This window comes from Seriola dumerili, unplaced genomic scaffold, assembly GCF_002260705.1.
Source record: "Seriola dumerili isolate Sdu_G_001 unplaced genomic scaffold, Sdu_1.0 BDQW01000097.1, whole genome shotgun sequence".
In the NCBI taxonomy this organism is placed as follows: Eukaryota; Metazoa; Chordata; class Actinopteri; order Carangiformes; family Carangidae; genus Seriola; species Seriola dumerili.
Window position 1 is genome coordinate 1,324,462 of NW_019174352.1, and position 25,978 is coordinate 1,350,439.

Genomic DNA, 25,978 nt, shown 5'->3' on the forward strand with positions numbered 1-25,978 from the left:
TTTGTTTTTTTGGTTTTTTTTTCCAAACAACATGAGTGAGATTTGGCCTAAATTTTAAACTTGAAAAAAATATTTTTACTCTTGCCCAAGGTGGAATAATTAGCATATCAAAAAAAAAAAATCTGTCAGCAATCTGCTTCTTCTTCTGCTGTTATCAATGTGTTTTTGTCACCCTGCCACTGAAGAGAACTGTGTAACTTGGTACTAATTACCACAAAAATAGAGACAATGTTCCCAGAGGAATTTCATATTTTTTAAAACATTATTATACATACTGTATATCATGTATCATATTTGTTTTAAATTTTGCCTGTATACTAACTTCTCATTTGTTTCTGTCCCGCTGACCTGGTTCTCAGCTCCTCCAGGACACATGTCGCAGGGTCCTTGAGCGAGACACTGAACCCCAAATTACTCTTGACAGCAGGCGAGTACAGCTCTGACTCCATCAGTGTGTGTGTGTGTGTGTGTGTGTGTGTGTGTGTGTGTGTGTGTGTGTGTGTGTGTGTGTGTGTGTGTGAGGTATTGGTGTGGATTAAATAGTGTAACGTTGCCACATCCTCTCAAATATGCAACACTTAAATGCAAACATCACAAGTTCCTACATCTCCCACAATGCCTTTTGGCAAACTCTATTAGCCTATAGTGTCAATATAAATTACAAATATATGAGCCAAATTGATTGTGAAAAGTGGAATCTGTGTACAACCAAACATCTTACTCAAACGACAGTGTGTCTCGAGGTTGCATTGCATTGTGGGTGGGGAGACTGATCATGGAAAAAGAAAATCACTATTTTCCTTTTTTGCTGTGATGGATTCGTCTTTGGTGAAACTGTAAACGAGCTGTAACTCTTTGATTCTCAGGGACTGACACCAAAACCTGACATTTACATCAGTGTTTCATGTTTGCTCCCTGCCCACAGCTCTCTGACATCATGAGAGCACTTCAGTGGATTCTTCCTTAAACTGATAACCCCTGAGCAAGAAGTATCCGCACATGGAAAACCCCTTATTTCATCTTTTGATATGTATAACTATAAAACATCCCACAGTCTTTGCTATGACATAGTTTGCTGACTTTATATGCACACACACACACACACACACACACACACACACACACACACACACACACACACACGCACACACACACACACACACACCCTAAGCCCAAAAACCAAGGGGCCTGACCAAAAAACCCAAAGCTATGCTCCTTGATTTATTCAATAACCAGCAGGATGATCATTTTTCTCCATTTTCCTACATTAGCCTGAAGAAAAAAACTGTTAAAATGCCAGAAAGTAAGAAATGGTGAATGGGGGAAAAGAAGAGAGTTACATTATAATGTCTGAGCTTTTACCAGCTGCTAGCCTGGTTTCTTGAGGACACGGGTGTAGATTTAGGTGTGGACAGCAGAGACATGTCCCTTCCTATTCCTATTGCAGTGGCGATCCTAAAGTAGCATCAGGCGAAGAAAGCCCAGTGCGTTTTCTGCAAAATGTTGCTTATTATGATAGAGAGTGAAAAACTGGGATATGGGGGATCCTTGACTCTGATTTGGCAACCCTCAACCTTCAAACTGCATTAGGCATCGTCGAGCAGCTGCAGCCCAGTAGAGGAGAGGCAGTAGAGGAGATGGTGATGAGCGGCGATGAATCTGAAATGGTAAGTATTTCGAGTATTGTTGATTTCAAATGTCACAGAGTTAAAAACGTCTTTGCTGGACATAATGAACATCAGTTGATATTATGTTTAAAGTTCAAGACGTCAGGTCCATTTGAAAGAAGAACTGAAGTGTAAGTAACAGCTGAGCTCAGCTACTAAGAATATTCTGCGATCAATCCCAACATGTGCAGTGGTGTCTTCTTTGAAATTAGCTGGAGAAATATTTACTATTTAAAGCCTTTAATGATTCTTTCCATTAATGGATCAAGAGCAGAAGTTCTTAGTCTCTTAAGACACGAACACTATAAATGAAAAAGTCAATTAGCCACAGCTTTTCCAACTTGCTTGTTATGTCAGGCTTCATTTTATTCTGAAAATCCTGTCAGCAGCAGCCTGATGTCACACGGCTCTCAGGTGAGCTCTGACATCATAGTGAAAGTCTTGCCATAATTTCAGGAACTGAATAAAAAAAATACAAGAATAAGTTTTTTATATATCTATAATTTAAAGATGAGCTTGAGCGTGGCTGTGACTGTCATGAAACTCTTGAGTTGTTTTGCCTAAATCAACAAAATGATAGGACAGAGCTACACAATCTCAGATCAGATTTAAAAATGGCTCACAGCAGACGGTGTAGCACACTATCTGCAGGGTTTAATATATTTATTTTCTTTGCCATATCGGGTCCATCTCTGACTAAATCCGTTCCTGCCGTTAGCTTAACATTCCTTCAGAGCGGCTACAACAAGCTAACAGTTGCGGTGGCTAACACAAGTAGCTAGCTACTGCTCAATTAAAAAAAGAAAGAAAAGGAAGCATAAACCTGAAAAAAGGAATTATGGACTCTTGAAAATGCCTAAATATAATTTTATGTTTAAAAGTAGTTCGCAATTTGCACGTTACAATTTATTTTTTAATATGTCACATGTAATAACAGCAACACAGATGCAGAGAATTGAAGATGAAATATAGAAAAATTATCATTGGACCAACACAATAACGAATAACAGTTGAGCATGAAATAAATGAAGTACACACACACACACACACACACACACACACACACACACACACACACACACACACACACCACTTCACACAGACTGCCCAGGTGTCACTGTTGAAGCATTTTTAATTCCAAAGAAGAAGAAGAAATATGTTTTATAAATGATACTGAGATTCTGTGATGGTTTGTTTCAGCCAATTACTCTCTCGCCTATCAAGCCTATGGGAGGAGCAACCTCCTGCGTCTCTGTGGACCAGCCTCCTCTGCAGCAAACACACATTTAATTACAGCAAACTTTCTGCAGAGTCAGGCTCTTGATGTTCGTATGTGTGCACATGTGCATATGAATGAGAAACGAGAGACAGAGAACAAGTGCACATATTACTTTGGCCATCCAACAAACGATGTCTGTACCAGAGATAAAACCAAACTGCACCTTCACCTGATGGTAAAATCTGTAGAGCACATAAATCATACCAGGTGAGAAAATGCACTGGGTTATGGAAATGAGGCGAGGGACACAGCTGAATACATGTCACCTTTCTGTGTTCAATTTCTTTCCTTTCTTCTTTCCCTTGTCTTTTATTCATTCAGTCTTTTTTTCTTCACTCCACTTTCTCCAGCCTTACCTTTGATCCATCTTCCCTATCTCATTTCTTCACATCTCCGGAAGGAAATATGTGGCTGTTCTTCTTCTTCTTCTTCTTCTTTCTCTTGCCGGGCAGCAGCCCCGCTAACACCTTGTGCTGACTTGTATGTGCTTGTGAAATGCATGGGCTGACGCTCTGAGGTTTCCAGGTCATGCGGCTTTGCTGGTTTGCGGCCTGGACGATCCCGACCCAATTTTGCACGGACTTGTTCGCATAGAGAAAAAAACTCCATGCCACTGCAATTCATAGTTTAAAAATCACTGAGTAGGCAATGATGAAGGACAGAAAAGGTCTGAATTTGCGAAAGTGAGAAATTCCAAAGGTCACATAGAGTAAGAGGTGATAATGAGAATGACTGATTCTTAAGGTTATGTAGCTGGGTTTCTCTTTCTTTAGTTAAGATGCTTGACTTGATAAATGGCAAACTGTCCCCTGTCCCCCTCTCTCCCAAATATAGTCTTCAGTTTTCAGTTTCAGTGTTTCACTTTTGTCTCCAGCAGTTGTTGTAGCTTGTCTGCAGTCTTCCACCTTTTTCTTGTGTTTTAGTTGCAACTCTATCAGTTACAACCATTAACAGTTACTCTCTCTACCTTTTCGTCTGTATCTACAATGCTTATATTTGTGTTTAATCCTTATCTGACTGATTTAACACTGAGCTCTTCTTTATTTCTGTGAGGCTATTAGTTCTGTTTTGCAAACCAGCCCACGCAACACCTTTTTATATCATTTTTTATAGTTCTAATTATGGTAAGCTGTCTTTCTAATACGTGCAGGTTGTGCTGCTGCTCCTTGGTTTGTTAAGCTCAAGTTAAGAAGGCACAGCTTCATACACACTTACTTATTTGCCTTAATTTTTCATCTTAAAATACCCAAGAAGACTACAGTATATTGTTTTTTGTTTTTTTTCCCACTGTACTCTTCATGCCTCTACACTCTTCTAATTACACCTTGGTACTAAATGCCTGATTTTTAAGGACCAAAAATACCTCACACCTAAAACAGTGAAGTTACAGGCTGTAACACCAAAACAATGAGCTGAAAGGAGCTAAAATACTGTGTCGAGCTGAGGGAAACTGCAGGGCTTGGTGAGAATTTTTCCCTTCAAGTGACCCATTTCATATTGCACTTCTTCATTTTATCCTTTGGTAATATAAAAGAATGATTTGCAGCTTTGACCAAAAAAGCTGCTCAACCCACAAAAACTTCAAGAGGAGATGAGAAAATGAAAAAGTGTATATATACTGTGCCGTCTTTTCATCGTCGCACAACCTCACACACAGAACAAATATGTGGGTGAATAACACTTATATTAGTAATAGCATCATCTATATTAGGAACAACCATCTGCTCAGTGGCAGAGGAAGGGAGGAACTGGCAGTATAACCTACTCCTGTATCACATCCTCTGTCATTTAGTTTATTCATAGTAATAATGATGTTGAAAACTCTATTTTCTCTTTTTGTCAACAGATACAAAAATGGCAGCACTAATGAGATATTTTAAAAAACCAAAGAGATAATGAATCCAAGACATTCAACTCTTCAACAATTAAAAGGCCATATGTCTGTTGGTTTTTCTTTTCTGTTCTTTGGATGTTTTTCTTACTTTTTAAAAGTTGTGATGGAAATTGAACCATATGGGGAAAGTTAATTATATGACTACTTCTTTTACTGCTTCTAATCTTTCATTGTTCTCTAAGTCTATTATTCTTTTACGGTTCTATTAGCCTATCCTGTAAACACTTTCATGCTTTTCTTAAAAACAAGTACCAGTTTGCAGCTCTTGTTAAATGCAGTCAACTTTGTCACCTCATTTCTGCATGTTCCCGAACTCCACCTCAAGCCGAACTCCACTGGTGCCGAGGCGTGAAGAGGGAGTACTGACGCCGCTATAACCACACCCAACATAAACCTTTGTCTTCTTTAATGTTTGCCGGTGACCAAGTGTCAACATCAACATCATCAGGGAAATGTTTGCGCCGCACTCAGGCAATGTGCTGATGTTTGTAATAGAGGTTTAGAAGGTAAATGTGGTAAGCGACGCACAGAAGTGAGTGGGTGCAAGAGCCGGTAAATAGAGAAGCAAGTAAGAAACTAAGTGAGAAGTAGGTGGAAAAAGTCAGGAAGGCGAGCTGTGAAGTAACTTTGTGAGAAAGTGACCAAAACAATAAATGAGAAAGTGGGTAAGTTTCCAAGCAGCAGAAAAAAAGTTAAAGTGTGTATTAAGGAGTAAGTAAGCAGCTACATTAAGGAGAAAGTAAGAAAATACTAGGGCTGCACGATATGCAAAAAAGTAATATTGCGATTGTTTTGGCAGATATATGGTGATATCATTTGGAAAGGTCATTTTTGCATTTCATGTTTGTCATGGTTTGACTTTAGGACTCTTTGTGTTTGGACTTTTGTATTATGTTGCGACTTTTTTAATTAGTTTGGTCATTGTCACTTCCTGTTTTATTTTGAAGTAGTTTTCCTTGTGTGTCTCTGGTTTTCACTTCCTGTCTTTGTCCAGTTTCCCTCCAGTTTGATTGACTGCCCCGCCCTGATGTGTTTCACCTGTGTTCTATTGCCCTTGCCTTCCTTCTGTATGAAAGTCTCTGTCTTCCCCTTCGTCCTTGTCCGTCCGTCTATTGTCTTCATGAGGATTCCTCTGGATCTCCAGTTTTCCATCGTGTTTCCTGTTTATTGTTCTCCAAATGTTTTTTCCTAAAAAAGTTGTTGGATTTTTGTTTTGTTTTTTTTATTTCTGGCTGTTTCATTTTGGATTTGTGTTCTTTTTATTTCCCTTTTTTTTTATTCAATAAAACACCTTTCACTTTGGTTTGTCCTCATTTTACGACTGACAATTTTCACTGAAAAGAAATATAAAAATGATGATGTGATTTTTCTTGGGCCTTGTACCAAACAAGCATGTTTCAATACGTCTGGACAACATGATTTGTTGGCAGGGGCATTTCTATAAGCACCACAACGCTTACGGTGCTAGCAATGCACAAAAAAAGTGTGTGACACATTTTACCTTTATCAAAAAATATTGCAGCTCCTGTGATTGGAGATTGCACTATAGGTATAAATGGGCATTATATAGGTATAAAGTAGAAGCAAATAAGGCTTCTTAAGGCCATTATGGCAACCTTTAACATAGTCTTTAACTAATGCATTTGATGTAGCTCAAGTCTGTAATGAAGGTCTGTTCTCCAGAAAGTTACAGCAGTGACCATTCGTTGAAACGCCAAAGAAGATCTATGTTGAAGTCGCCCCGTCGTGTTCGTGCACGTCATGACTGTTGTCTGCCGGACGCAAAGGTGTAAGAAGCGTGATGTCACTGTCGCACTGTGAAACGTCTTACATCGAACACACACTGAACACAACTCAGAGGGAAGTGTCATTTTCAGTATGAACCCGCTCTCACAGCACGAGAACGCTTCGTTACAAACTTTTGATTGACAGCTGCTGGTGCCTTGTTTTGCATTTATAACGCTACTGTACATCATAAACAGTTTCACTTGATAATTTTAGTGTCTTCCCTTGATGCAGCACTCGTTTATTTTTTATTTTTTTATTTTATTCCAGCTCTAATTATTATTAATATGACATCTCTCAGTCCCTGCCTCTCTGTTACTGTGTGCCGCTGTCCCACATTTTGTTCTGCACCCTCTGAAACAGCCATGAACCATCGAAATAATGTCACCGATATTGATGTGCCTCTCACCAGGAAAGCTGTGGAGATTAGATAGACAGAGAGGAAGGGAAAAAGAGAGAGAAAGAGGTGCAGATGGAGCTGGAAAGTGGATTACTAGCAGCCACCCAGACTGAGAAGCAGAGAGAAAGAAAAAAAAAAAAAAGAGCAGAAACAACAGAGTCGACAGAGAGAGAGAAAGAAAGGGAGGGACGGACAGAGTTCATGTGGTTCAGAGCTGTGGCACTTGGATGTAATTCACTTTCCTCTCTCTGGAGGAATCCATTTACCCCCTTCCTGCAATTAGGGGGCCGTGTTTCCTCTCTTTATCCATCTGAACGTTTGTTTGTGTTTGCTTCTGTTGACTATTAGAGCAAACACATGTAGATGCATGCACACACACACACACACACACACACACACACACACACACACACACACACACACACACACACACACACACACACACACACCACAAAGCCCTTCTCCTCTGTAATAAATCCCTCATTACTCCTTCATTGCAGTGGTTGTTTTTCTTCTTTTCCTCTGCTGCTGTGTTCTGGCAGTTTGAGCTGTTTTCCCTCGCTCTGCATTATAAGCTTTGTGCTGTGGAAACACAACATGGAGCCTCCGTTACCCCATAACACTGAAACACAAGGAGGGAGAGAGACGGAGGGGGATACAGACTCTCATTAGGACCACAGTGCTATATTGGCACTAATAATAATTCGGATACAATGATCACAACTTTTACTTGATGTCTTTTTTTCCTGTCATACTGAGTCCAGATTTTATTTTTACAAAGCAAAGTTCTGGTGATAATATTCATAGTTTTAGGGATGTGCCAGATGGCATACCCGCCACAGGACTCCAGTAATCCAGTACTGCTCTTCCATAAAGAGACATATGTGATAAAGAATGGCCTAAATCAAAGCAGCACAGGCTGAGATATTATGTATATTCTCTGTTCTGGAAATGTATGCAAATTAGCACATATTAAATTAGATAATGCCTCATTTGGATATTTAAAACATAAAATTTCAGAAAACTTGTAATACAACTTGTAATCAAGTGTCACGACTTAGGGGCAAGGCTCGACCCAAAATGCAGCCAACACATGGGAGACGGTGAAAAATGTTTATTGAAACGGAAGAACTTACAAAACTGGTGAAACACAAGGAGGAACACAGGAACTAGAAGCTCAAGGAAGACAAGGACTAAACTGGTAACTCTGGGGGACAGACGCAGCAGCAGCAGACACAGAGGACAGTCACAGGAGATAACAACAGACCAACCGGAGCACAGACACTAAATAGACACAAGGGAGGCAACGGGTGATTGAACACAGGTGAGACACATTAGGGCGAGGCAGACAATCACCATGAGGGAAACGGCACAAAGGCAGGAAGTACAAACATCAAGACACACAAGGAAACTAACTACAAAATAAAACAGGAAGTGACAAAAAAATCAAAACATAAATTCAAACATAAAATGTCTGCCATGACATCAAGTGGGAAAGTTTCATGGTTGTATCTATAAGTTAAAAATGTTTACAATTTTTTACCCTATATTTTTTTGGATGGAAAATATAATGACATATCAAATGTAAACAAAATGAAAAATAAAAAAAGCAGTTTCTGTCTTTGGGGAGCCAGAGTCTTATCTGACACACCACAGCACAATCTGCAGCTGCTCCATCGGCGATGAACACGAGACTGTGTACACTTAAACTCTGCATGAACTTTATGGGAATTATCAGCAGGAGTGGAATGATGTTTGACCACAGAGATTTCCTGCCTGACGATGTGACGTAAATTAACTTCAGCTTTTCTTTCCCACTTGTGTTTTAATGCTGATGGCACGATTTGGCTCATGCTTATGTGTTTAATCAAGGATAAAACATGGGTGGCTGCTTTTAGTCGTAAATGAACTGTGTTGTGACACTTGTAGTTCTGGTTTCTGTATCATTATCCGTGATGGAAAGTTTACTCATGCACTGTACTTAAGTACATTTTTGAGATACTTGTAGACTACTTTACTTGAATATTTACATTTTATGTTATTTTATACAGCTACTCTCCTCCTTTTCAGAGGAATATTCCAGTTTTTGCGACACTACATTCATTTTACAGGTACAGGAACTAAATAGCCTACATTACAGATTAGTATTTTATTCATGATGCATAGATATAGGTCAAACTACTGGGTATATACTGTATACAGAAACACATAAATTAAAATGAGTTTTACCAGTAATAAAATAAAAGATTCCCATGGTTATGACTTGATTCATGTCAAATGTTGTAGATGAACAGACTATTTGTTAATGGAAGAGCTAGCAGGGTTAGCCCACAAGTTGCCCCAGAAGTAGATCCCCATCTGATAAGGTTTTTTGCTTTTATTACAGAAAGTGTTTGAAACTCGTGGCCAAAATTATCATACAATCTGTCATTGTATAACTTATGGATGGAAACATTGTGAAAATAAATTATTCGCCTTTTTGTTGGGGACCTGCAGGAACCCCCTCAAGGATCCCTGGGGGTCTCCGCGCCCCACTTTGAGAACCACTGACCTAGAGGGGCTGTCTGTGTTTACGTTTCAATTTTTTTGATTTAGAAAGAAACGTTTAAAAAGGAGAAGTTTATTTGAAAAGCATGAGGAGGTTTGGGTTTTACCTGATCTCTACAGAGGAGTCAGCTGACATTCTCTCTACAATACTGTAAGGTCGAGACCTTACTCTGTAAAGTGCCTTGAAATAATATGTTACCATTTGGTGCTATATAACTAAAACTGAATTGAATATTACGTGCACTTTGTGAATTTTTGAATGCAGGAGTATTTGAAGATTATATCTATTTTTTCCCATCTTTCTGCACTTCACAAAGACATGTAGTGCAGGTGTGTGGTGCATCATTGTGTCATTTAATTTTTAGCTTCAGCGTGAGCAGTGACAGATAGCACAGCAATCTGTCACTGCTCATGCAAATTATCAGTTTTTCTTCTGTTATTTACTCCAGGCAAGCTGCTGCTATTGTGGCATGAAACTTAAAACAAATGACTCCCTTGAGTGCGACAACGGCACCTCTTCCATCAGCTTCCATCAGTTTGTTGAATCATCTTTGCTTTATCAAGGGCGTAGGTTTGGTCTCAACATTGGTAGAGTCGAGAGAAGTAAGGAACAAAGACGTTGTAGTATAGTAATAAGAAAAGTCTTGGTCTTGGAGACGTAGCCTCTTGGAGGGCACACAATGATCTAATATGACTTCACTCCAAACAAAGCACAAATGAGTTCACTCACATTTTGGTAGGGACAATTCTGTCCTCCCAAAATATTGGTAGAGACATTTCCCTACTGTCCATATGCAAACCTGCACCCTTGGTTTTATGTTGTGCAAACATTAAACAATCAGATTGTAACTCAAAGCTAAAATAAAAAAAAATATTCATGTCTCATCCGTCTTTAATTCTGGAGGATGCTTGATAAGATAGTCACGAGTTTGCAGATTTTTTTCCATTGAGTTCACACAGTTCTTTTCCACAATCCAAACACATGCGAAGACATGCAGGTCAGGTGGATTAATATGAGAGTGAGTGAGTGTGTGTTAACTCTGTGGTGAGCTCTCTTTGACACAGTGCCTACTGAAATAAACTCCATTACCCTGGAAATGATTAAGTGGGTGAGGAAAATGAATGCTTGCTGTCAAATGGCATCAAACGGTTTCATAATTAGGCAGATTTTTTTCTTTTATTTGACCATTCATCATATTACAAGGTTACTTACCGCCGTTGAACCACAGTAAATACAACCTTTGAACCACAGCAACATCTTCTTTTGTATGTGTGAACATATGTGTCAAGTCATCAAGACATCCCGGCAAAGCAGGTGATAGAAGTTAATGATCTGACACCAATTAACAAGATCACAATCCACCTTGTTGTCAGAAGCAGTCAGCCTCCAGCTGAGGACCCACATACAAAAATAGAGGAGAAAATTAAGTGTTACACTGATAGATGGATTGGTAGATGCACAAGGGTGAAGGAATGGTAGGAGTGACAAGTGTGTGCATGTGTGTGTGTGTGTGCGTGTGTGTGTGTGTGTGTGTGTGGTGAGAGGAGAGGTGGTGAAGGGGAGTACAAGGAGCCCCTCGGGGAGATCATGAGAAAATAGTGCTGGTTTATATGCTGCAGTCACAAAATTGGATAGATTGACTTTAACATCTTGTCAGTCAGGAGGTGGGAGTTGATGGCGAGGAAGTATTTGAAGTTATTTTACTTCATAATTTCCACAAAACTTAGAGTCCTAACAGGATTAAAGTTCATAATCTGACATTTGACGGATTTAAAACTGCCCTGTGTGTCTTATATTATGTCTATAGACACATGCATGTGTAAAAAGCTCCTCTTATCTCCACTGGGTTATTTTGGGGTTTGATGATAGCTTTCAGAGTCTGGAGCATTTTATCTGACTCTGGGAAATGTTACACCCACTCAGAGTCATTGGATAGTGATACAGGACGACACTGTTTCTTCTTCTCTTCCCAAGAAAAAGTCATTTTGGAGCCGCATGTTTCTGGTGTTGTGAAACATGTGGACCATGTACTGTTTGTTATTTTGAACAGGAAAATTCTGATTTGCACAAAGGCAGCAATGACATTTGATATAATCCAATCTCTTGTAAACCACTGGCTGTTTTGTATGAATACATAAACAATAGTTTAAGGAGGACTTGGAGGACTTTTCTCGGTGGTGCAGGGACCGGTTGGTTCTCCAACTGCATCACACAGTGCCACCTGCTGCTCATCTTCTGTACCTGCGACTCCCCCCACTGCTCTGCCTATTACTGTAAACACTAGTTAGAAGTTTCAAAGACCAGTTAGACACGGAGTTAATGGAGCAGATGCCCCGAGGAGCCTGAAAAGCTAAAGCTTGTATGCAGGTATAATTAGAGTCAAAAATGAGTAAAGTGTAAAAGGACCTCAGGGCCAGAATCAGCCAGGGGAACGGTTCCACTAACATGGTCCCTGCTGTATTACCAAATGCAGCATGTTTAATTATATCTATATATGAAGAATAGAGTGGGTTCAGTAAGCGCTCGTTCTACCTTTGTGAATAACAAATCACTGTATACCGCAGTGCCATTCTAACCTATGTGGCATTTTGTGTACTTCTGCTCCCGTGCGGGTTTTCATACTGTAGTTTGGGCACGTCTGGGTTTTCAATTAACGAACATCCATTTTGGTTGCATTATTGTTGTTGGCGTATAAATACCTTACCACTTTTAAGGACATTTTGTGTGTCAGGTCTTTGCACTTTAAACTATTCGCTTGTCATTTTAGTTGTAGTTGGGGGTGAAGGAGTTCGTAGGTAGAGAAATGACGCGGCGTGAAATGACACACGAAAAGCATGAAATTACATCTCATTCATATGCCATTTGGTGAACAATATTACCACATTACAATAAAACTGTCGCCACTACTAAACTTCCATTGCTCAGAATGCAAAAGCAAAACTTGTCTTGGATCATAGATTTCAAAAATGATTTCTGTACATCCAGCAGATCTCAGATTCTGCAGGACACTATCATCATCAAAGTTGATTTAATCTTTGATAGTAAAAAGTTTAAGTAGGTCATTAAGAAGACAATCCCATTCTTGAAAGATAAAAATAAAACCTCTGCTCCAGCTGAGGAGGGCACCTGAAACTCTGCAGCTGTTCACCGACCCTGCCAGTTTTCTCTGTGCAATTATTATAGCAGAGGTGAAAGGGCATCGTTGAACCTCCCTGAGTTTTATTTTTAAGGCAAACCTCACCAATTTGTGCCAGAGCTAGATCTGAGCCTGACCAGGAGAAAGGAAGACAAGCAGCTCAGCAGCCACCGTGTACCCACCAGGAGAGTGTACACACACTCCGCTCCTGCCAGGCTGAGACAAACAATGAGAATCTACTTTATGCTACTGCGTCAGTGTGTTGGTGGGATGCGTAGGGAAGGCTGGCTGCAGGGTCTGACAGAGATGCCGGTGGGGGAAACAGAGAAACTTGGCCTCAGCGCTCGGGTCATCATAGTGCACGTAGCCTTAAACCCCATGGCTACTTTGTGCAGAACAAACCAGCAGTGGAGTATTTACCTGGATTGAGTGAGTGCTTGAGCTGCAGTTGTCCGTGTGTGTGTGTGTGTGTGTGTGTGTGTGTGTGTGTGTGTGTGTGTGTGTGTGTGTGTGTGTGTGTGTGTCTCCCTCAGGGCACCAGAGGAGCAGAGGGCTGCTGGGAGAATCTCTGCCCATCAGACTGTTGCCAGAACAGCCTACACACGCTGAGAGTGAGGAGGAGTGAGGATGTGCGGAGCCGGGCAGACATGGAGGATTATTGAGTTCACAGGAATCTCAGATAGCACCGTTTGATCAGTGATGAGCTATTTCTGGTCAGCAATATGTATTCATCCTGTGCACTTTAATTTTGTGCTTCAGGAAATTAGTTTTTCTATCTTGCCTTACATTATTCTGCGTAAGATGCACACATTTAAAGAAAAGAATTCTTATAGTACTGGATAGTGACAGTTGAGAGGCCGACAGAAAAGATTAGGAGAGAGGGATGTGACCTACAACAACTGTCCCAGGAAAGGAACTGGAGACATCGCAGACATCTTATAGTAACCAAATCACCAAACCAAACTCAACATGTGCTTTTATGGGAGTTATGTGCATTAGCCACAGCTAGGCTAAGCTATCGCCCTGCTCTCAGTCTTTATGCTAAGCTAAGTTTAACCCTCTGTTGGCTGTAGCTCCATATTTACCATATTTACAAACTTCTCATTTAACTCAGCAAAAAAACAAATAAGCATTTTTCCACAAAACAATACATCTGCAAATGTCTATGACTGACTGACTGAGTGATGAAGTCTCCAGGTGTTGGACTTTTCCCATTGGCTGTTGCTCTACTACATCATCAGGGGGGCGTTTACAGTGGATCCACAACAGTTTTCTACCGCATCTCCTCAAATACTGACTGAGGCGTTTGTTTACCTCAACTGCAGAAGCTAACAGGCCCTAATGTGTATTTTATCATCAACAGGGACACAATAGAAAAGCAACTTCATTATCACCAGAATCTGGTCTGAATGATTCCCAGCTACTTCTCTTCCCGTCTGTCATGGGATTGTAGCTAAGCTAACGTGGGCATAACATTTTGAATTATGCATCCCAAAAGAAAATGAAGCCACTGTGCTAGCAAACCTGTGTTTGTTCTCCTCTCCTCTCCACTGCTCTCCTGTACACAGAACTGTAATTATGGTGTCTTCTTTTTCTTATTAGCAGATAAGACTCTCATAATTGTTCCCTAGAGAGTCTGTCTAAACTTAATTAATGCTGGCTAAACAGTACCCTCTCTCTTTCCGTCTCTTTCTATTCCTCTTGCCCTCTATCTCTCTCGCTCTCTTTGTCCTCCTCACCCCTCTCTTTCTGTCTATTTGTGTCTCTCGCTCTTATTAGACAATGGCAGCAGCAGGGAGAAGGAACCCGGCTCGTTAATGATAAGTGCAAGAAAGCCCTGCACAGGAAAATGAAAGCTGGAATTGACACAGGCTTGACTCAGACAACACTGAACAACCATTTGGGGGTTATTGCTGTTGTGTGTGCTAACATACTCGATGAACTGAATAGTGTGTGTGAGTCTGTGTGAGTGTGTGTGTGAGTGTGTGTGTGTGTGTGTGTGTGTGTGTGAGTGTGTGTGAGTGTGTGTGTGAGTGTGTGTGTGTGTGTGTGTGTGTGTGTGTGTGTGTGTGTGTGAGAGAGAGAGGATCTAATTCCTCTGAGCGGTGTAAGCCCTGAAATCGTGCTCTGATCTTCAGCTCAGTAGCCCACTCTCTTTATTCCCATTTGTTTGACTTAGAGAGATTAGCCATTAATTACTGGCTAGAGAAATTAAACACACACAGACACACACACACACACACACACATGCACACACACAACCACACACAGATATTGTGGTGTAGAGCCGTTAAATAGCGCTCATTACACCGGCCTTACTGCACAGGCTGAAGGTATAGAAAGCTGAGACAGCATCGTGTAACAGGAATCACATACACGTGTACACAGATGCACACGCGCACACACACACGCGCACACACACACATGCGCACACACACACACACACACACAGCTGCTGGGGAAACTATTGGTTAAAAGATGCTGTTCTGGGCGAATCTGGCGGGTTTTAGCTGAGTATAACATCAGCCTCCCGCGTGAGAGAGCAGAGGATTAGCAGTGGAGAGACAAGCTGACCAAAGCCAAGACAGGATGAAGAATATCACAAACACAAGACACCTGAGCAAGCACAAAGACAGGCTGTTCAGTGTTTACACAGAGCCCATCAAAGCTTTCCAAAGCCCTTTACATCATGTAGAGCTTCATTTGACTCTGTGCAAATGAGCCCCCTGACCCCCAGATTAATACAATAGAATATAATAGTAGTAGAAGTCTGACACATTGGCAAAGATAAACTTAATGTGCAAATTATTCTTTTCATCTCAATAATGGATCAAACCTACATGGACTTAACACCTAACTATGTTCCTCAGCTCTCCAGCTTGTTGGGTTCTCCGTCTCTGTAAAGCCAAACCAGTGTTGGCTCCACGGTCGGACTGGGAAAGAAATTCAACTTTGGACTTTTATTCGCTTTGGCCAGCTGCACGAATTACACCGATGGAGCCGATAAAGACACTGAAAGAGCTGGTAAAAAGTTTATAATCTTTAAGGTTATATTGACGTACCACTGGCTGACCTGGATTTGAACCGGTAGACCCCATGGTCAGTCCACCTGAGGCCTTTTAAGAAAAAGACCTGGTTTCTTCAGTGGAGGAAATCCTGGAAGGTTGCTTTTACCACCAACATGCACACGTACATGCACTAAGAGTTTGGAAAGAACATCACACAAACTAAGACATGAATTTACCGATTGCTGGAGCAACCCTGTCCTGGACACTTCCTTCCCCTCGCCCGGAGCACAGTCACAAGGCAAAGACAATAAAAATGTCATTCCTCAAAGTGACGTATTATTCTTTTAGGTTTCAATCGGAGGCATAAAAAGCAGGGTTATCTGTCCTGTGATTCATGGCTGTATCTTCTTTCAATTCACAGAAACCCTCGCTGAGGCCACATTTCGTTCTGTTGACTCACAGTTCGCCTGCGTTTGAAGGGTCAAGGTCAACGACAGGAGGCTGAAAAGAGCGGCTCAGCTTTCATCTCAGGGACAGAAATGATTTTTCAAACATGTTTTATTTATAATGCAACTGCCTCACCTCTGATTGAATCAATGAATATTTTTTTTTGTTTTGTATGTGGCTTCCTGCAGAGAAAAACACAAATATGAACAGACAAGAACATTTGATTACTTGCTGTAACACTTTCCAGAAGGTGGAGAACCCTGACTGCAGGTTTAGGCCTGTACTGTGTGAGTCTGCCTCCCTCTGGTGGATACATCGTGTATTACGTTACAGACACACAGCAGTTTATTCATCAATGACATGGGTCATATATCAGCATGTTTGTTTTCACAAATTTATTGTCTTTATTGTTTAAATTCACCAAAATTTTTTCTGCATAACTACATCCAACAGCATTCATAGTTGTCGTCACTGTGACCTCATCAACACCCGAGTGACGACAGTGTGACATCATCAGCGCCGCCATGACATCACAGCATCGTGACATGGCTCAAACGGCAGAAAAAAACTACTGACAGTCGGTCCATCCCAGAGTCCGTCGTCAATAAAAGCATCTCGCCGCTACCCGTGTAAAGCACAAACATTGCACATCAACTTATAGCATAGCATCAAGTCTCCCTCAATTTACTGCTGAAAAACCAAAATCCACCCGCCCCTCTCTTTAACATGGAGTCAAATAAAATGATAGACATGAGCGGAAGCGTTTCCTCTTCAACCAAACATGGGTTTATACACCGAGTATGATTTAAAACACAATGGTTGTTCTGGTAATTGTTACGATCAACACCGATAGCACTGTGATCTCATACCTTTGCTTTCTTTTCCCTAAATATCCACATCTAATATTTATCATGTGCAGACCTAGATTCAGAAAAGAGAGGAATCCTAAACAAACTGGAAGAGGACGATTTCTTACCTGTGCTACTTTCTAGATACAGGCGTCATTTTACACGTTATTAAACAATATTAAATGATGTATTTGCATTTTTAAATGTATCTAGGTATATTTTATAAGTTGATATTCCCTTTTGAATTTGCATTTGAAGCCATACATATAGAGACAAGACCTTAGATGGGATTTTAGAAATACTGTCCCCCCTAAGAAATTTTTGACCAAGCCAACAAAATAGTCTGAAAAGATTCGTTCTCACATTTCCTATATTTCTTCCATTGTTAAAATATATTTTCTGTAAATTTTCTCTTCCTATATATTTATTTATTTGTTTCAAAGCTGGTGTGTTTATGTTTTTCTCCTAAAACAGTCAAATTTAAGAGTTTTGACTCTAAAAAAAATCTGTCTTTAAAACTTCCCTATGTGTAACTTTTGTGTTATTGTATAATGCACATTACCCCTCAAGTCGTTAGACGCTTCAGATTCCCTAATTTAATACTGTGCACACATCCTTGGTGTGCAGGCCTGTCTATGGGTCCAAAAAAAAAGGGTGTCATAAATAAGCTGGATATTTAAAAACGTTTTTTCCTCTGATTATGCCCGTACAGCTTTGCACTTTTGTATGTTTTATACATCTATAGAATCAGAATATTTCATGCTATACAACAGCATTTTTGCATTGATTTTGCTTTTTTTCTGTCATGGTTTGGCCTCTTTACAAAAGTGCTCATTTCATTTCAAACTACACTTACTATCTTTACATTTCTATCTATACTATCTATCCGTTCTGCCTCATCAGTCCCTATCTAATATACTCTCATTTGGTATCATTTGCCACTTTTGATACAACACTGTTTATCTTCGCTGTTTTTTCGTCCACTTGGTGAAGTTAATATATGGCTATAATCTCCTTTGGTACCATCTACACGATGAGAAGCCTAACGTACAGTGTGCTCATAGATTTCCAGTTGTCCTCAGAAAAAATGAGGGTAAATATAATTTAGACTGTGACATTCTTTGTACTAAAATTTACATCGTTTAGACTATAAGACTATATTAGGTTTAAACATAAAGAATACTGTAAATGCAGGGTTAGATCTGCTCTACATGTCGCTCTAAACTCTCCATCTGTTCCTTTTTGTAATATGTTTCCTGTAATATTTTAAGTTCTGTGTTAGCAACACTATGAACCACGATGATCCAGATGATACTGAAATGTGTGCATCCTTCAGAAAGTTTCAAAAACAGTCCTTCATCGTAAACGCTGAGAAACCAAAAAAAGGAAGAAAAATGGCATCCGAACAACGTCAAGCAAAGTTTCCCTCCCACACTACTTGCATAAATCTCTTTGTTAAATCATCTGCTATATACAGTAATACATTTAATTGTTACATACACGGCTCATCCAAGCCCTGCAAATCTCTTGAACAGTACTATACCATATTCCAGCGACCACATATTCATCCCTCGCCATCAAGACCAAAATAACCAAAAGTCAAAGTTCCTTATACAGTAGACACCTTTCAAGTAAAAGAAGTGTTTTTTCTAAGAATACTGGTGTGTTCACATAATTGCAACAGACCCGAGTCAAACAACAATTGAAATCACCTCTAATCCAACTCATCGTATATGTGAATGTTTTTTTCTTTAATCCCAAGGCGCTAAAATCCGTCAAACCTCTGCAGCGACTGCAAAGCTACAAGTCACAGAACTGCATGTGAGCGGGATTTCAGCGTGTGTTTTTGACCCAGGTCCGTCTAATGGTTAGCAGACAAAACTTCATAATCAGATGATCGACAGAACATTGTGACTAATTCTTGTTTTCATTACTGAATCTGATGAAGGAAAAAGGTAAATGAAGTAATTCTTTTTTAAAAGTACAGAAATGCCATCATAACCACAGACAACTAAGCCGCCATTTTCTCTGCTTCAAAGAATGTAATTATAATTTTTTTTTTGCCTTGAAATAAGGTGAGTGAAAGAGAAACACTCACTACATCTTTTTTTGTACAGTAATCCATTGATAATAATCAATGCACAAAAGTAAAAGACAAAACCACACAAATATCCAAAAACTGAAATTGAGACAGCTCAAGACAAGATTTTTTTTTTTTCCTTTTTCCTTAGATTTTTTTTTTTTTTTCACTTAAGTTTAAAATACACATATTAACCAGCTGTAGAAGGTTTACATAGGAATTTGGATTCATCAAAAAAAAAAAAGAAAAAAAGAAAAAAAAGAAAAAGAAAAGCACAGTTTTAAGTCAGTCCAGCATTCCTGGCTTCAGAGTGGACTTATGGGGCAAGTCCAGGAAGGTCCAGTCCAGTCCAGTTCACAGGAGTAGACTACTGGCCGCGGCCGGGGCACTACTGTACTGATAACGCAGCGCCAAGTGCCATCGTGTGCCGGGCAGATGGCTGTTACTGTACGATGATTGCTGGGGCAGAGAACTCGTCACACTGCACTGCATGTCACGCTGTACTGTACTCACCCTGTTCGCCCGCACTGCGCGCGCGCGCGCGCACACACACACACACACACACACACACACAAATGTGCGTGTGTGTTGTTTAGGCAGGGAAGCACAGTACAGCTTCACGCAGCTCTCATTTCCCGCTTAGTTCAGTTCAGCAGCGTGATGGGGGGCCTCTGGCTGTACAGTGGTGGTCACTACAGAAGAGGCAGTCTACATAGAGATAGTGACTAGGGGCCCAGAGGGGCCGGTGAGGGCCGGTGAGGCCCGGGGGCTCAGGGAGCAGAAAGAATAGAGCGAGACAGAAAGAGAGAGAGATTTATGGCTGAGCATTTGCATTGGTAAGGACATTGAAGTGGAGCTTTGACCAGGTGAGAGGGCTTACAGGGCAGAGGAGTTCTGAGGGATGAGAAATGCTTTGAGCTGCAGATGAAATGGGCTGAGAGTGGATAGATGGAGGCCAGACCAGTGGAGCGAGGGGACAGCTGGAGATAACGTGGGGGCAGAGGGGATCCACCGGTGATGGAGGGAGGGGGTGGTGATAAAGCTCCAGAGGGTCTTCTGTGAGAAGGAGGTCCTCTACCCAAAGAGACACCTGCAGGAAAAACAGACAGAGCTGCCGTCACGTTACACATTCACGTTCATTTTTCCCTCAGCAGCTTCCGTCTGTTAGTATTTCTGTTGCATCCATTTATGTATTATATGTGTTGCACCATCCATTTTTATTTAACCTAAGTAAAAGAGCAGTGGTTTGCAGACAGTTATCAGACAGGAGTCAATGGTGCGGATATGTCTGTGTGAGCTTACATTCCCATTAGTGACTGAGCTAAGATAACCAGCTAATGAGTTAGCTAACTGACTGTTAGCAAGCTCATTAGCGTGGAGATTATCACCACTGGGAGGTGACGGTGATTTGTTTCAGTCGGAGAGAAGATTCATTGCTGCAGAGACATCATGCTTTTACATGTGAATCTTACAGTTTAAAGTTGTTTCTCTACAGGTACCAGCGTATCTTTGGGTGTAAACATAAGTTACACTTCAACCTAATAAACCGACAAGTTACAGAAAATCCCATCATCACTAAACAAACACGACAGCGTATCAAACAGCAGCGGTGAGATGAGCTGACCCACCGAGTTTCCACTCGAGTGTCACAGGTTGATGATTTCAGCAGATGGTTTCAAGGTGACGTGAGTTCTGCAGGGAGAAGAGAAGAGCTGCTTCACACACTGGAAAAATACTCTTAGCAGAATGTGTCTGCCGCTCAGTCTGGACAGTATGTGTCTCACCGGCGTGTCGTTCCACTGCCTCGGCAGGTCTTCTGGCTCGGGTGGGTAGGACATCCAGGACGGGCTACGGTACGAGGACGGCGGCGACATGACAAAGTAGTCTGAGTAACCCGGGCGGTTGGACGATATAGCGTAGACTGCTGTTATTGGGTTTCCTGTGAGATGCAAAGACGGATTCAGTCAATTAATGAACTGAACGTATCATAGCTCTGTCTCCATTTCGACTTCCTAACAGCTGAGTCTCACCTGAGTAGGTGGTAATAGACTGGTCGACAGTAACAGCAGGGAAGGGGGTCCTGGACAGCGGCAGGTAGGGGGCGCCGTTGTGCTGCTGGGCCTGGAGGTCTGAGGCCTCTGACACACGAGGCTTCAGACTAACATCAGGGGTGGAGCTGTTGATGGAAAGAAGGAACAGATGTTAAACCTGTTATACTGTCATCAACAAACTACTGATCAACATCACTTGGATGAATCTAAAAAATTGAAATCAGCAGAAGAGGCTACGATTACTGAAGAAAATGAAGTCTGCCTGCTTACACTTAAAGAAGTGGGAGTGAAAATGTCAACAGAATCTTTATAGTTTGTTTGGTGGGCGATCTGATGATTTTATAACATGGCTGATCGTACCAGCTGTACTCGATCCACCCTTATGACACAGATTACGTTCATTAACCAACAGAACCTACTCGACTTGCGTGACGTACTTGGAAAAACAAGTCTGGATAGTCTCGAAAAAACAGATTTCAAAATTGGGGATTGTGATTGTGTGTTGAAAAGATCGTGATATCATATATTGGGAAGCAGTGAAAGAGTCACTTGCAGGTGAAGCACTGAAAAAAAAAAAGTTTAACTAGAGGAAGCGCTAAGCAATTAAACTGCCAGTTCATATGCAAAAGCACTGAAATTAGCAGAACTAGATTAAGAGCTGAAAGTAGGTGAACTGTCAGCGGAAGAGTGCGGGATGAAAGCAGCTGGAGTATGAGTCTGTCTGAGCCACAGGAGCAGCTGAAGTGTCGGTTGATGAATCAGTATTGAAAGCAGCTGAACACAGTCACACGGGTCAGTTGAGTGTCAGCTGGTATGTTAGCAGTGGTTAGCAATAGCCTGGTCAAGGCAGAACACACACTTACTCTAACGTGCTGACGTCAACATATCACTTTCTTTTAATCTGCTGTCATGAAAGAAAGAATATTTAGGAGACATTTGTCTGTCCTTTATTGTTCAACTAAGGAAAATAAATAAATGATTCAGTATTTTCCCATCACAGTTTTACTCCTGACGGTACAGACGCGGCCTTAAAACCTTCATGTTGTGAAACAAAAAGACAAGAAATACAAGTGAATAGCTGAAACTATGAATACAATATGAGACATCTCAATAATTAAATCACTTTGAGGCCTTTCTTTACACGTCTGGTTATAATTTCAAGACTTTTCAGTGATTGAACTTGTGATTCTAGCTATCTCTGTGTCCCAGAGCCTCGTCATGTCGCCCGTGCAGACCACCATTTTCCATTTTCAGTGTTTCCATTGTGTTTCCACTTCTTCTACGTTGCAGTATCCTCCTCTCCTCTGTAGCAGCCCTGGCTACTGTACATGTTAATTACAGTAAAAGACCGGCGGACAGATGATGTCATTGCCAGAGATTAGGACCGTAATGCACTGTGCACACTGATGCCTCACAGTGCATACTAAAGAGGAATTAACATGCTGCACTCCGGTTCCCTGAGGGCACAGAGGAGCTGATCTATGACAGGCTGAGTGATTAACCACTAAAACATTTAAGTTCTGGTTTTAAACCAAGAATAATGGTCACACTCACATAGTTCTGATTCAAAATGAAATTAGCAATAATTAGAGAATTATAAAACCAGCATAGCTGTCTCTGTCAAAATCCTTATTAAATCTAATTAAAATTCTAAATATCTACATTATATTCTTATTAGATCAGATGAGTTGGAGCGTTTCTGACAGTTTGTTCCTGTCAGTCTGCAGCACATCACAGCTGGAGCGTGTGTTAGTTTCCCAGTTTATCCACTAGATGGCGAACATGCTCCTCCGTGCAACACCCCCCCACTCCCCCCCACTCCCAAAAAAAAGCAGCAGAACAGTCAATCACTCTCTGCAGTGCTAAAGTGCCCAGCAACACGGTGCACACAGCAACAGCATTTAAATGAAGAAGCTGCTTGCTTCAAACGATGCTGACGAACATATGGGCCTGAGAGAGAGAGAGAGAGAGAGAGAGAGAGAGAGAGAGAGAGAGAGGTGCAGGCAGAGAGTGGATGTGGAGGGCAGTCAGTTCGAACAACGACGATTGATATCCTGATGCCTTTTTTTTTCTCCCCTCCACAATGTATTCCACCGTGCAGCCTCCCGCTGCATTTTGATTGGCCGAGGAGTCACCCTGGAACACTTTAAAATCCCATACGTGAACATTTTCTTTAGATTTGATCTCCACACTCTCAGCGCCGTGGATGTTAGAACATTTGCTTAAGTCTATATCTCGCCGTTTGCCGAGGGCACATGGTGTTCCTTGTTATTTTTTTGAGATATCCTCTCAGTCGAGCGTCTGTTTGTGTGTGTGTGTGTATCTGGCTATATTTGTGTGAGTGTGGGCGGTACCGTCGTAGTGAGGTCCCAGGTGGCGGTCCTGGTCTAGAGGGGATCAGTGGCGGGGGTGAACCAATGCCCATATCAGGAAGCTGAGTGAACCGGAAACCCTGCAGGAACCACAAATATAATTTAGAACTGGTGTCTGACAAGCATCTGGACTCAACAGAGCGAGTACAAAACAACCAAACAAAACCTTAAACCAAAGCCAAAACACAAGCTGGAGGAACAATAAACCAGTCTGATTAGAGGAGGAACTAATGGACATTCAAATTCAAGCCGCACAAGGCAACTTTATTTACTGATGTTCTGTGTGTTCAGTCCACAGTCTCTCTTTAATCTCTGTAAAGCTTCTCCCTCGCTGATCAGCTGTTGGCCACACACACTGACAGGAGTGACAGCAGCTCTTCTCAGTGTCCAAACTCTCTGTGCAAATATTTTAAAGGAACAATTTAATTTCTTGAGAATGCAACTTGCATGACCCTCTCTACAAATGATGAGTGTAAAAGTCTGTATAAAAACCTACATATGTATATATATATATCTATATGTATAATGACCTTGACCCCAAGAGGCTTAACTACTTTATCAGCTCTATCAGGAAGCCTTTAACTTTCTCTGCGTGGTTTTTACTAGCAGCGGATTATATGACGACAACGCAGAGTAAAAGGTGCCGGTGAGAGGTGAATCCACACAGAATCATTATCCGGTGTGTTTTAGTGCCTTTCAGCTCATTGTTTTGGTTTTTATGGCCAGCAGCTTTATTGTTTGGTTCGCTCTCACTGCTCTAAGCCGCAATGTTTCCAGCAGCAGCAGCAGCAGCAGCAGCAGCAGCGGCAGCAGCGGCAGCAGCGGCGGCAGCGGCAGCAACGGCAGCAGCAGCAGCAGCAGCAGCGGCGGCGGCGGCAGCGGCAGCGGCAGCAGCAGAAGCTGTTTTCAGCCAAAAAGCTTTAAAAACCCACGGTGTGCTTCCTGCCCAGAACCTAATGGCTGACAAAGTTAGAGACTAGCTGGTGTAAATAGAGAAGCAGCTGAAGAGCCAAATTATTTCCCTCAGGAGTTGAGAGAGAAAATGAGACTGAATACTGAACTTCCATTTTATCAGGTGGAAACAGACGTCCCAGTGAATGTTAATGTTACTCTGTTTCAACTATATTCTGACAGTCTTTGTGGCCATAGCAACTTTATAAGGTGGTAATATGTCAGTGACGTGCTTACAATTCGATGGGGAAAAAAAAAAAATCAATTAATGCAATTTTAAGTGATTGATTCACTCATGCGTCTGTATGTTTCTCTCCAAGGTCATTTGCTGTGAATCGTTTTTAATGGAAAAACGTGGCTGCAGAATATTGTACATGTAATTTTTCCATTGCTGTGAGCGCCACGTATCAAATCCCATTGTCCTCCACTGTGCTGAAGTGGAGGCGGATAGACAAGACACAGATTTCTCAACCCGCGGACAAATAAAACTAAAACTATCTGGATAGTTCGATGCCGCTACAGGCAAGTTTTTTTTATTTGCCTGTTTAGCCTTTAACCTCCTCCTGGTAATTACCGGTTTGGGCAGACTGCACTGGTGCATGTCCTCATAGCCTGCGCTCCTCTGCCTGCCTCCACAGGGATGGTTCATGGTGCCCGGGGCGCTGGTCACCCCGTCACTGTAGTGGCTGGTGTGGGAGGGGTTGTAAGCGCTGTGGGCATGGTGGTGGTGATGGTGGTGGCTGCTGGGAAGAGACAGGAAAGTGAACACAAAAGAAGCAGAGATGTTCAGATAAATCTCCTGCACTCTGTGGAGAACAGCTTGGGAGTGGGCTGCGCTCACTTCCACCGAGCTCACGCTGAGATGTCACGGCACCTCTCTCTTTCCTTTCCTACACAATACTGTAAATCATGCAGATGTGCTAAGAAATAAATCATCTCGGGAAAAAAACTCGGTTTTACTTGGTTGGAGGGGAAGGCGGGTCGTGGTCCGGAGGTGCCAGACTGAAGGCGTTGCCTAGCAACATATGCATCTGCGTGCGGACCTCATCAATGGACGGCTGAGAGCTGAGTGTGGAGGAGTCAGAGCCGCGGTGAGCTTTCACCCCCAAGCTGCCGTTCCCGGTGCCAGTGGATCCACCTCCGTAACCCAGAGAGCTCATCAGACGGTCCACGTTGGTCTCCTCGAACGGTTCTGGTTCACCCTGTAGGGAGAGAGAGAGAGAGAGAGAGAGAGAGAGAGAGAGAGAGAGAGAGAGAGAGCGCACACACTCAGTCAACAGGGCAGGAGTGCATTCAACAGCCTGTCCATGTAAGTGTTGAGGAAATCAACACCAGAGTCGTACGTGTTCGTTCCTGAAAGATCAAGTCACAATCTCTGAGCGCCTACTGTACGAACGTCTGGTTAAGTGAGGGAATCAAACATCAACAATTAGTTTCTCCTGCAACGTGACTCCATCAGTACACGAGTTACAAAGACACGTATTTATTTGTATTCATTTTTTGGGTTTAAAA

The 25,978-nt window shown here is 41.6% G+C and overlaps 1 protein-coding gene across 1 annotated transcript in view; it reads right to left on the minus strand.

Moving 5' to 3' along the window:
* Positions 1 to 19,404: 19,404 nt before the first annotated feature.
* Positions 19,405 to 25,978, minus strand: part of LOC111222474 (UPF0606 protein KIAA1549L-like) — a 100,148-nt gene continuing 93,574 nt past the window's right edge. Inside the window, exons 19-25 of the mRNA XM_022746211.1 lie at positions 25,427 to 25,668; positions 25,041 to 25,206; positions 23,498 to 23,595; positions 21,123 to 21,268; positions 20,877 to 21,031; positions 20,721 to 20,784; positions 19,405 to 20,182 (exon numbers count right to left, since the gene is read on the minus strand). Coding sequence (XP_022601932.1) covers positions 20,755 to 20,784; positions 20,877 to 21,031; positions 21,123 to 21,268; positions 23,498 to 23,595; positions 25,041 to 25,206; positions 25,427 to 25,668 — 837 coding nt within the window. The 3' untranslated portion in view covers positions 19,405 to 20,182; positions 20,721 to 20,754. The remainder of the gene's footprint in view (positions 20,183 to 20,720; positions 20,785 to 20,876; positions 21,032 to 21,122; positions 21,269 to 23,497; positions 23,596 to 25,040; positions 25,207 to 25,426; positions 25,669 to 25,978) is intronic.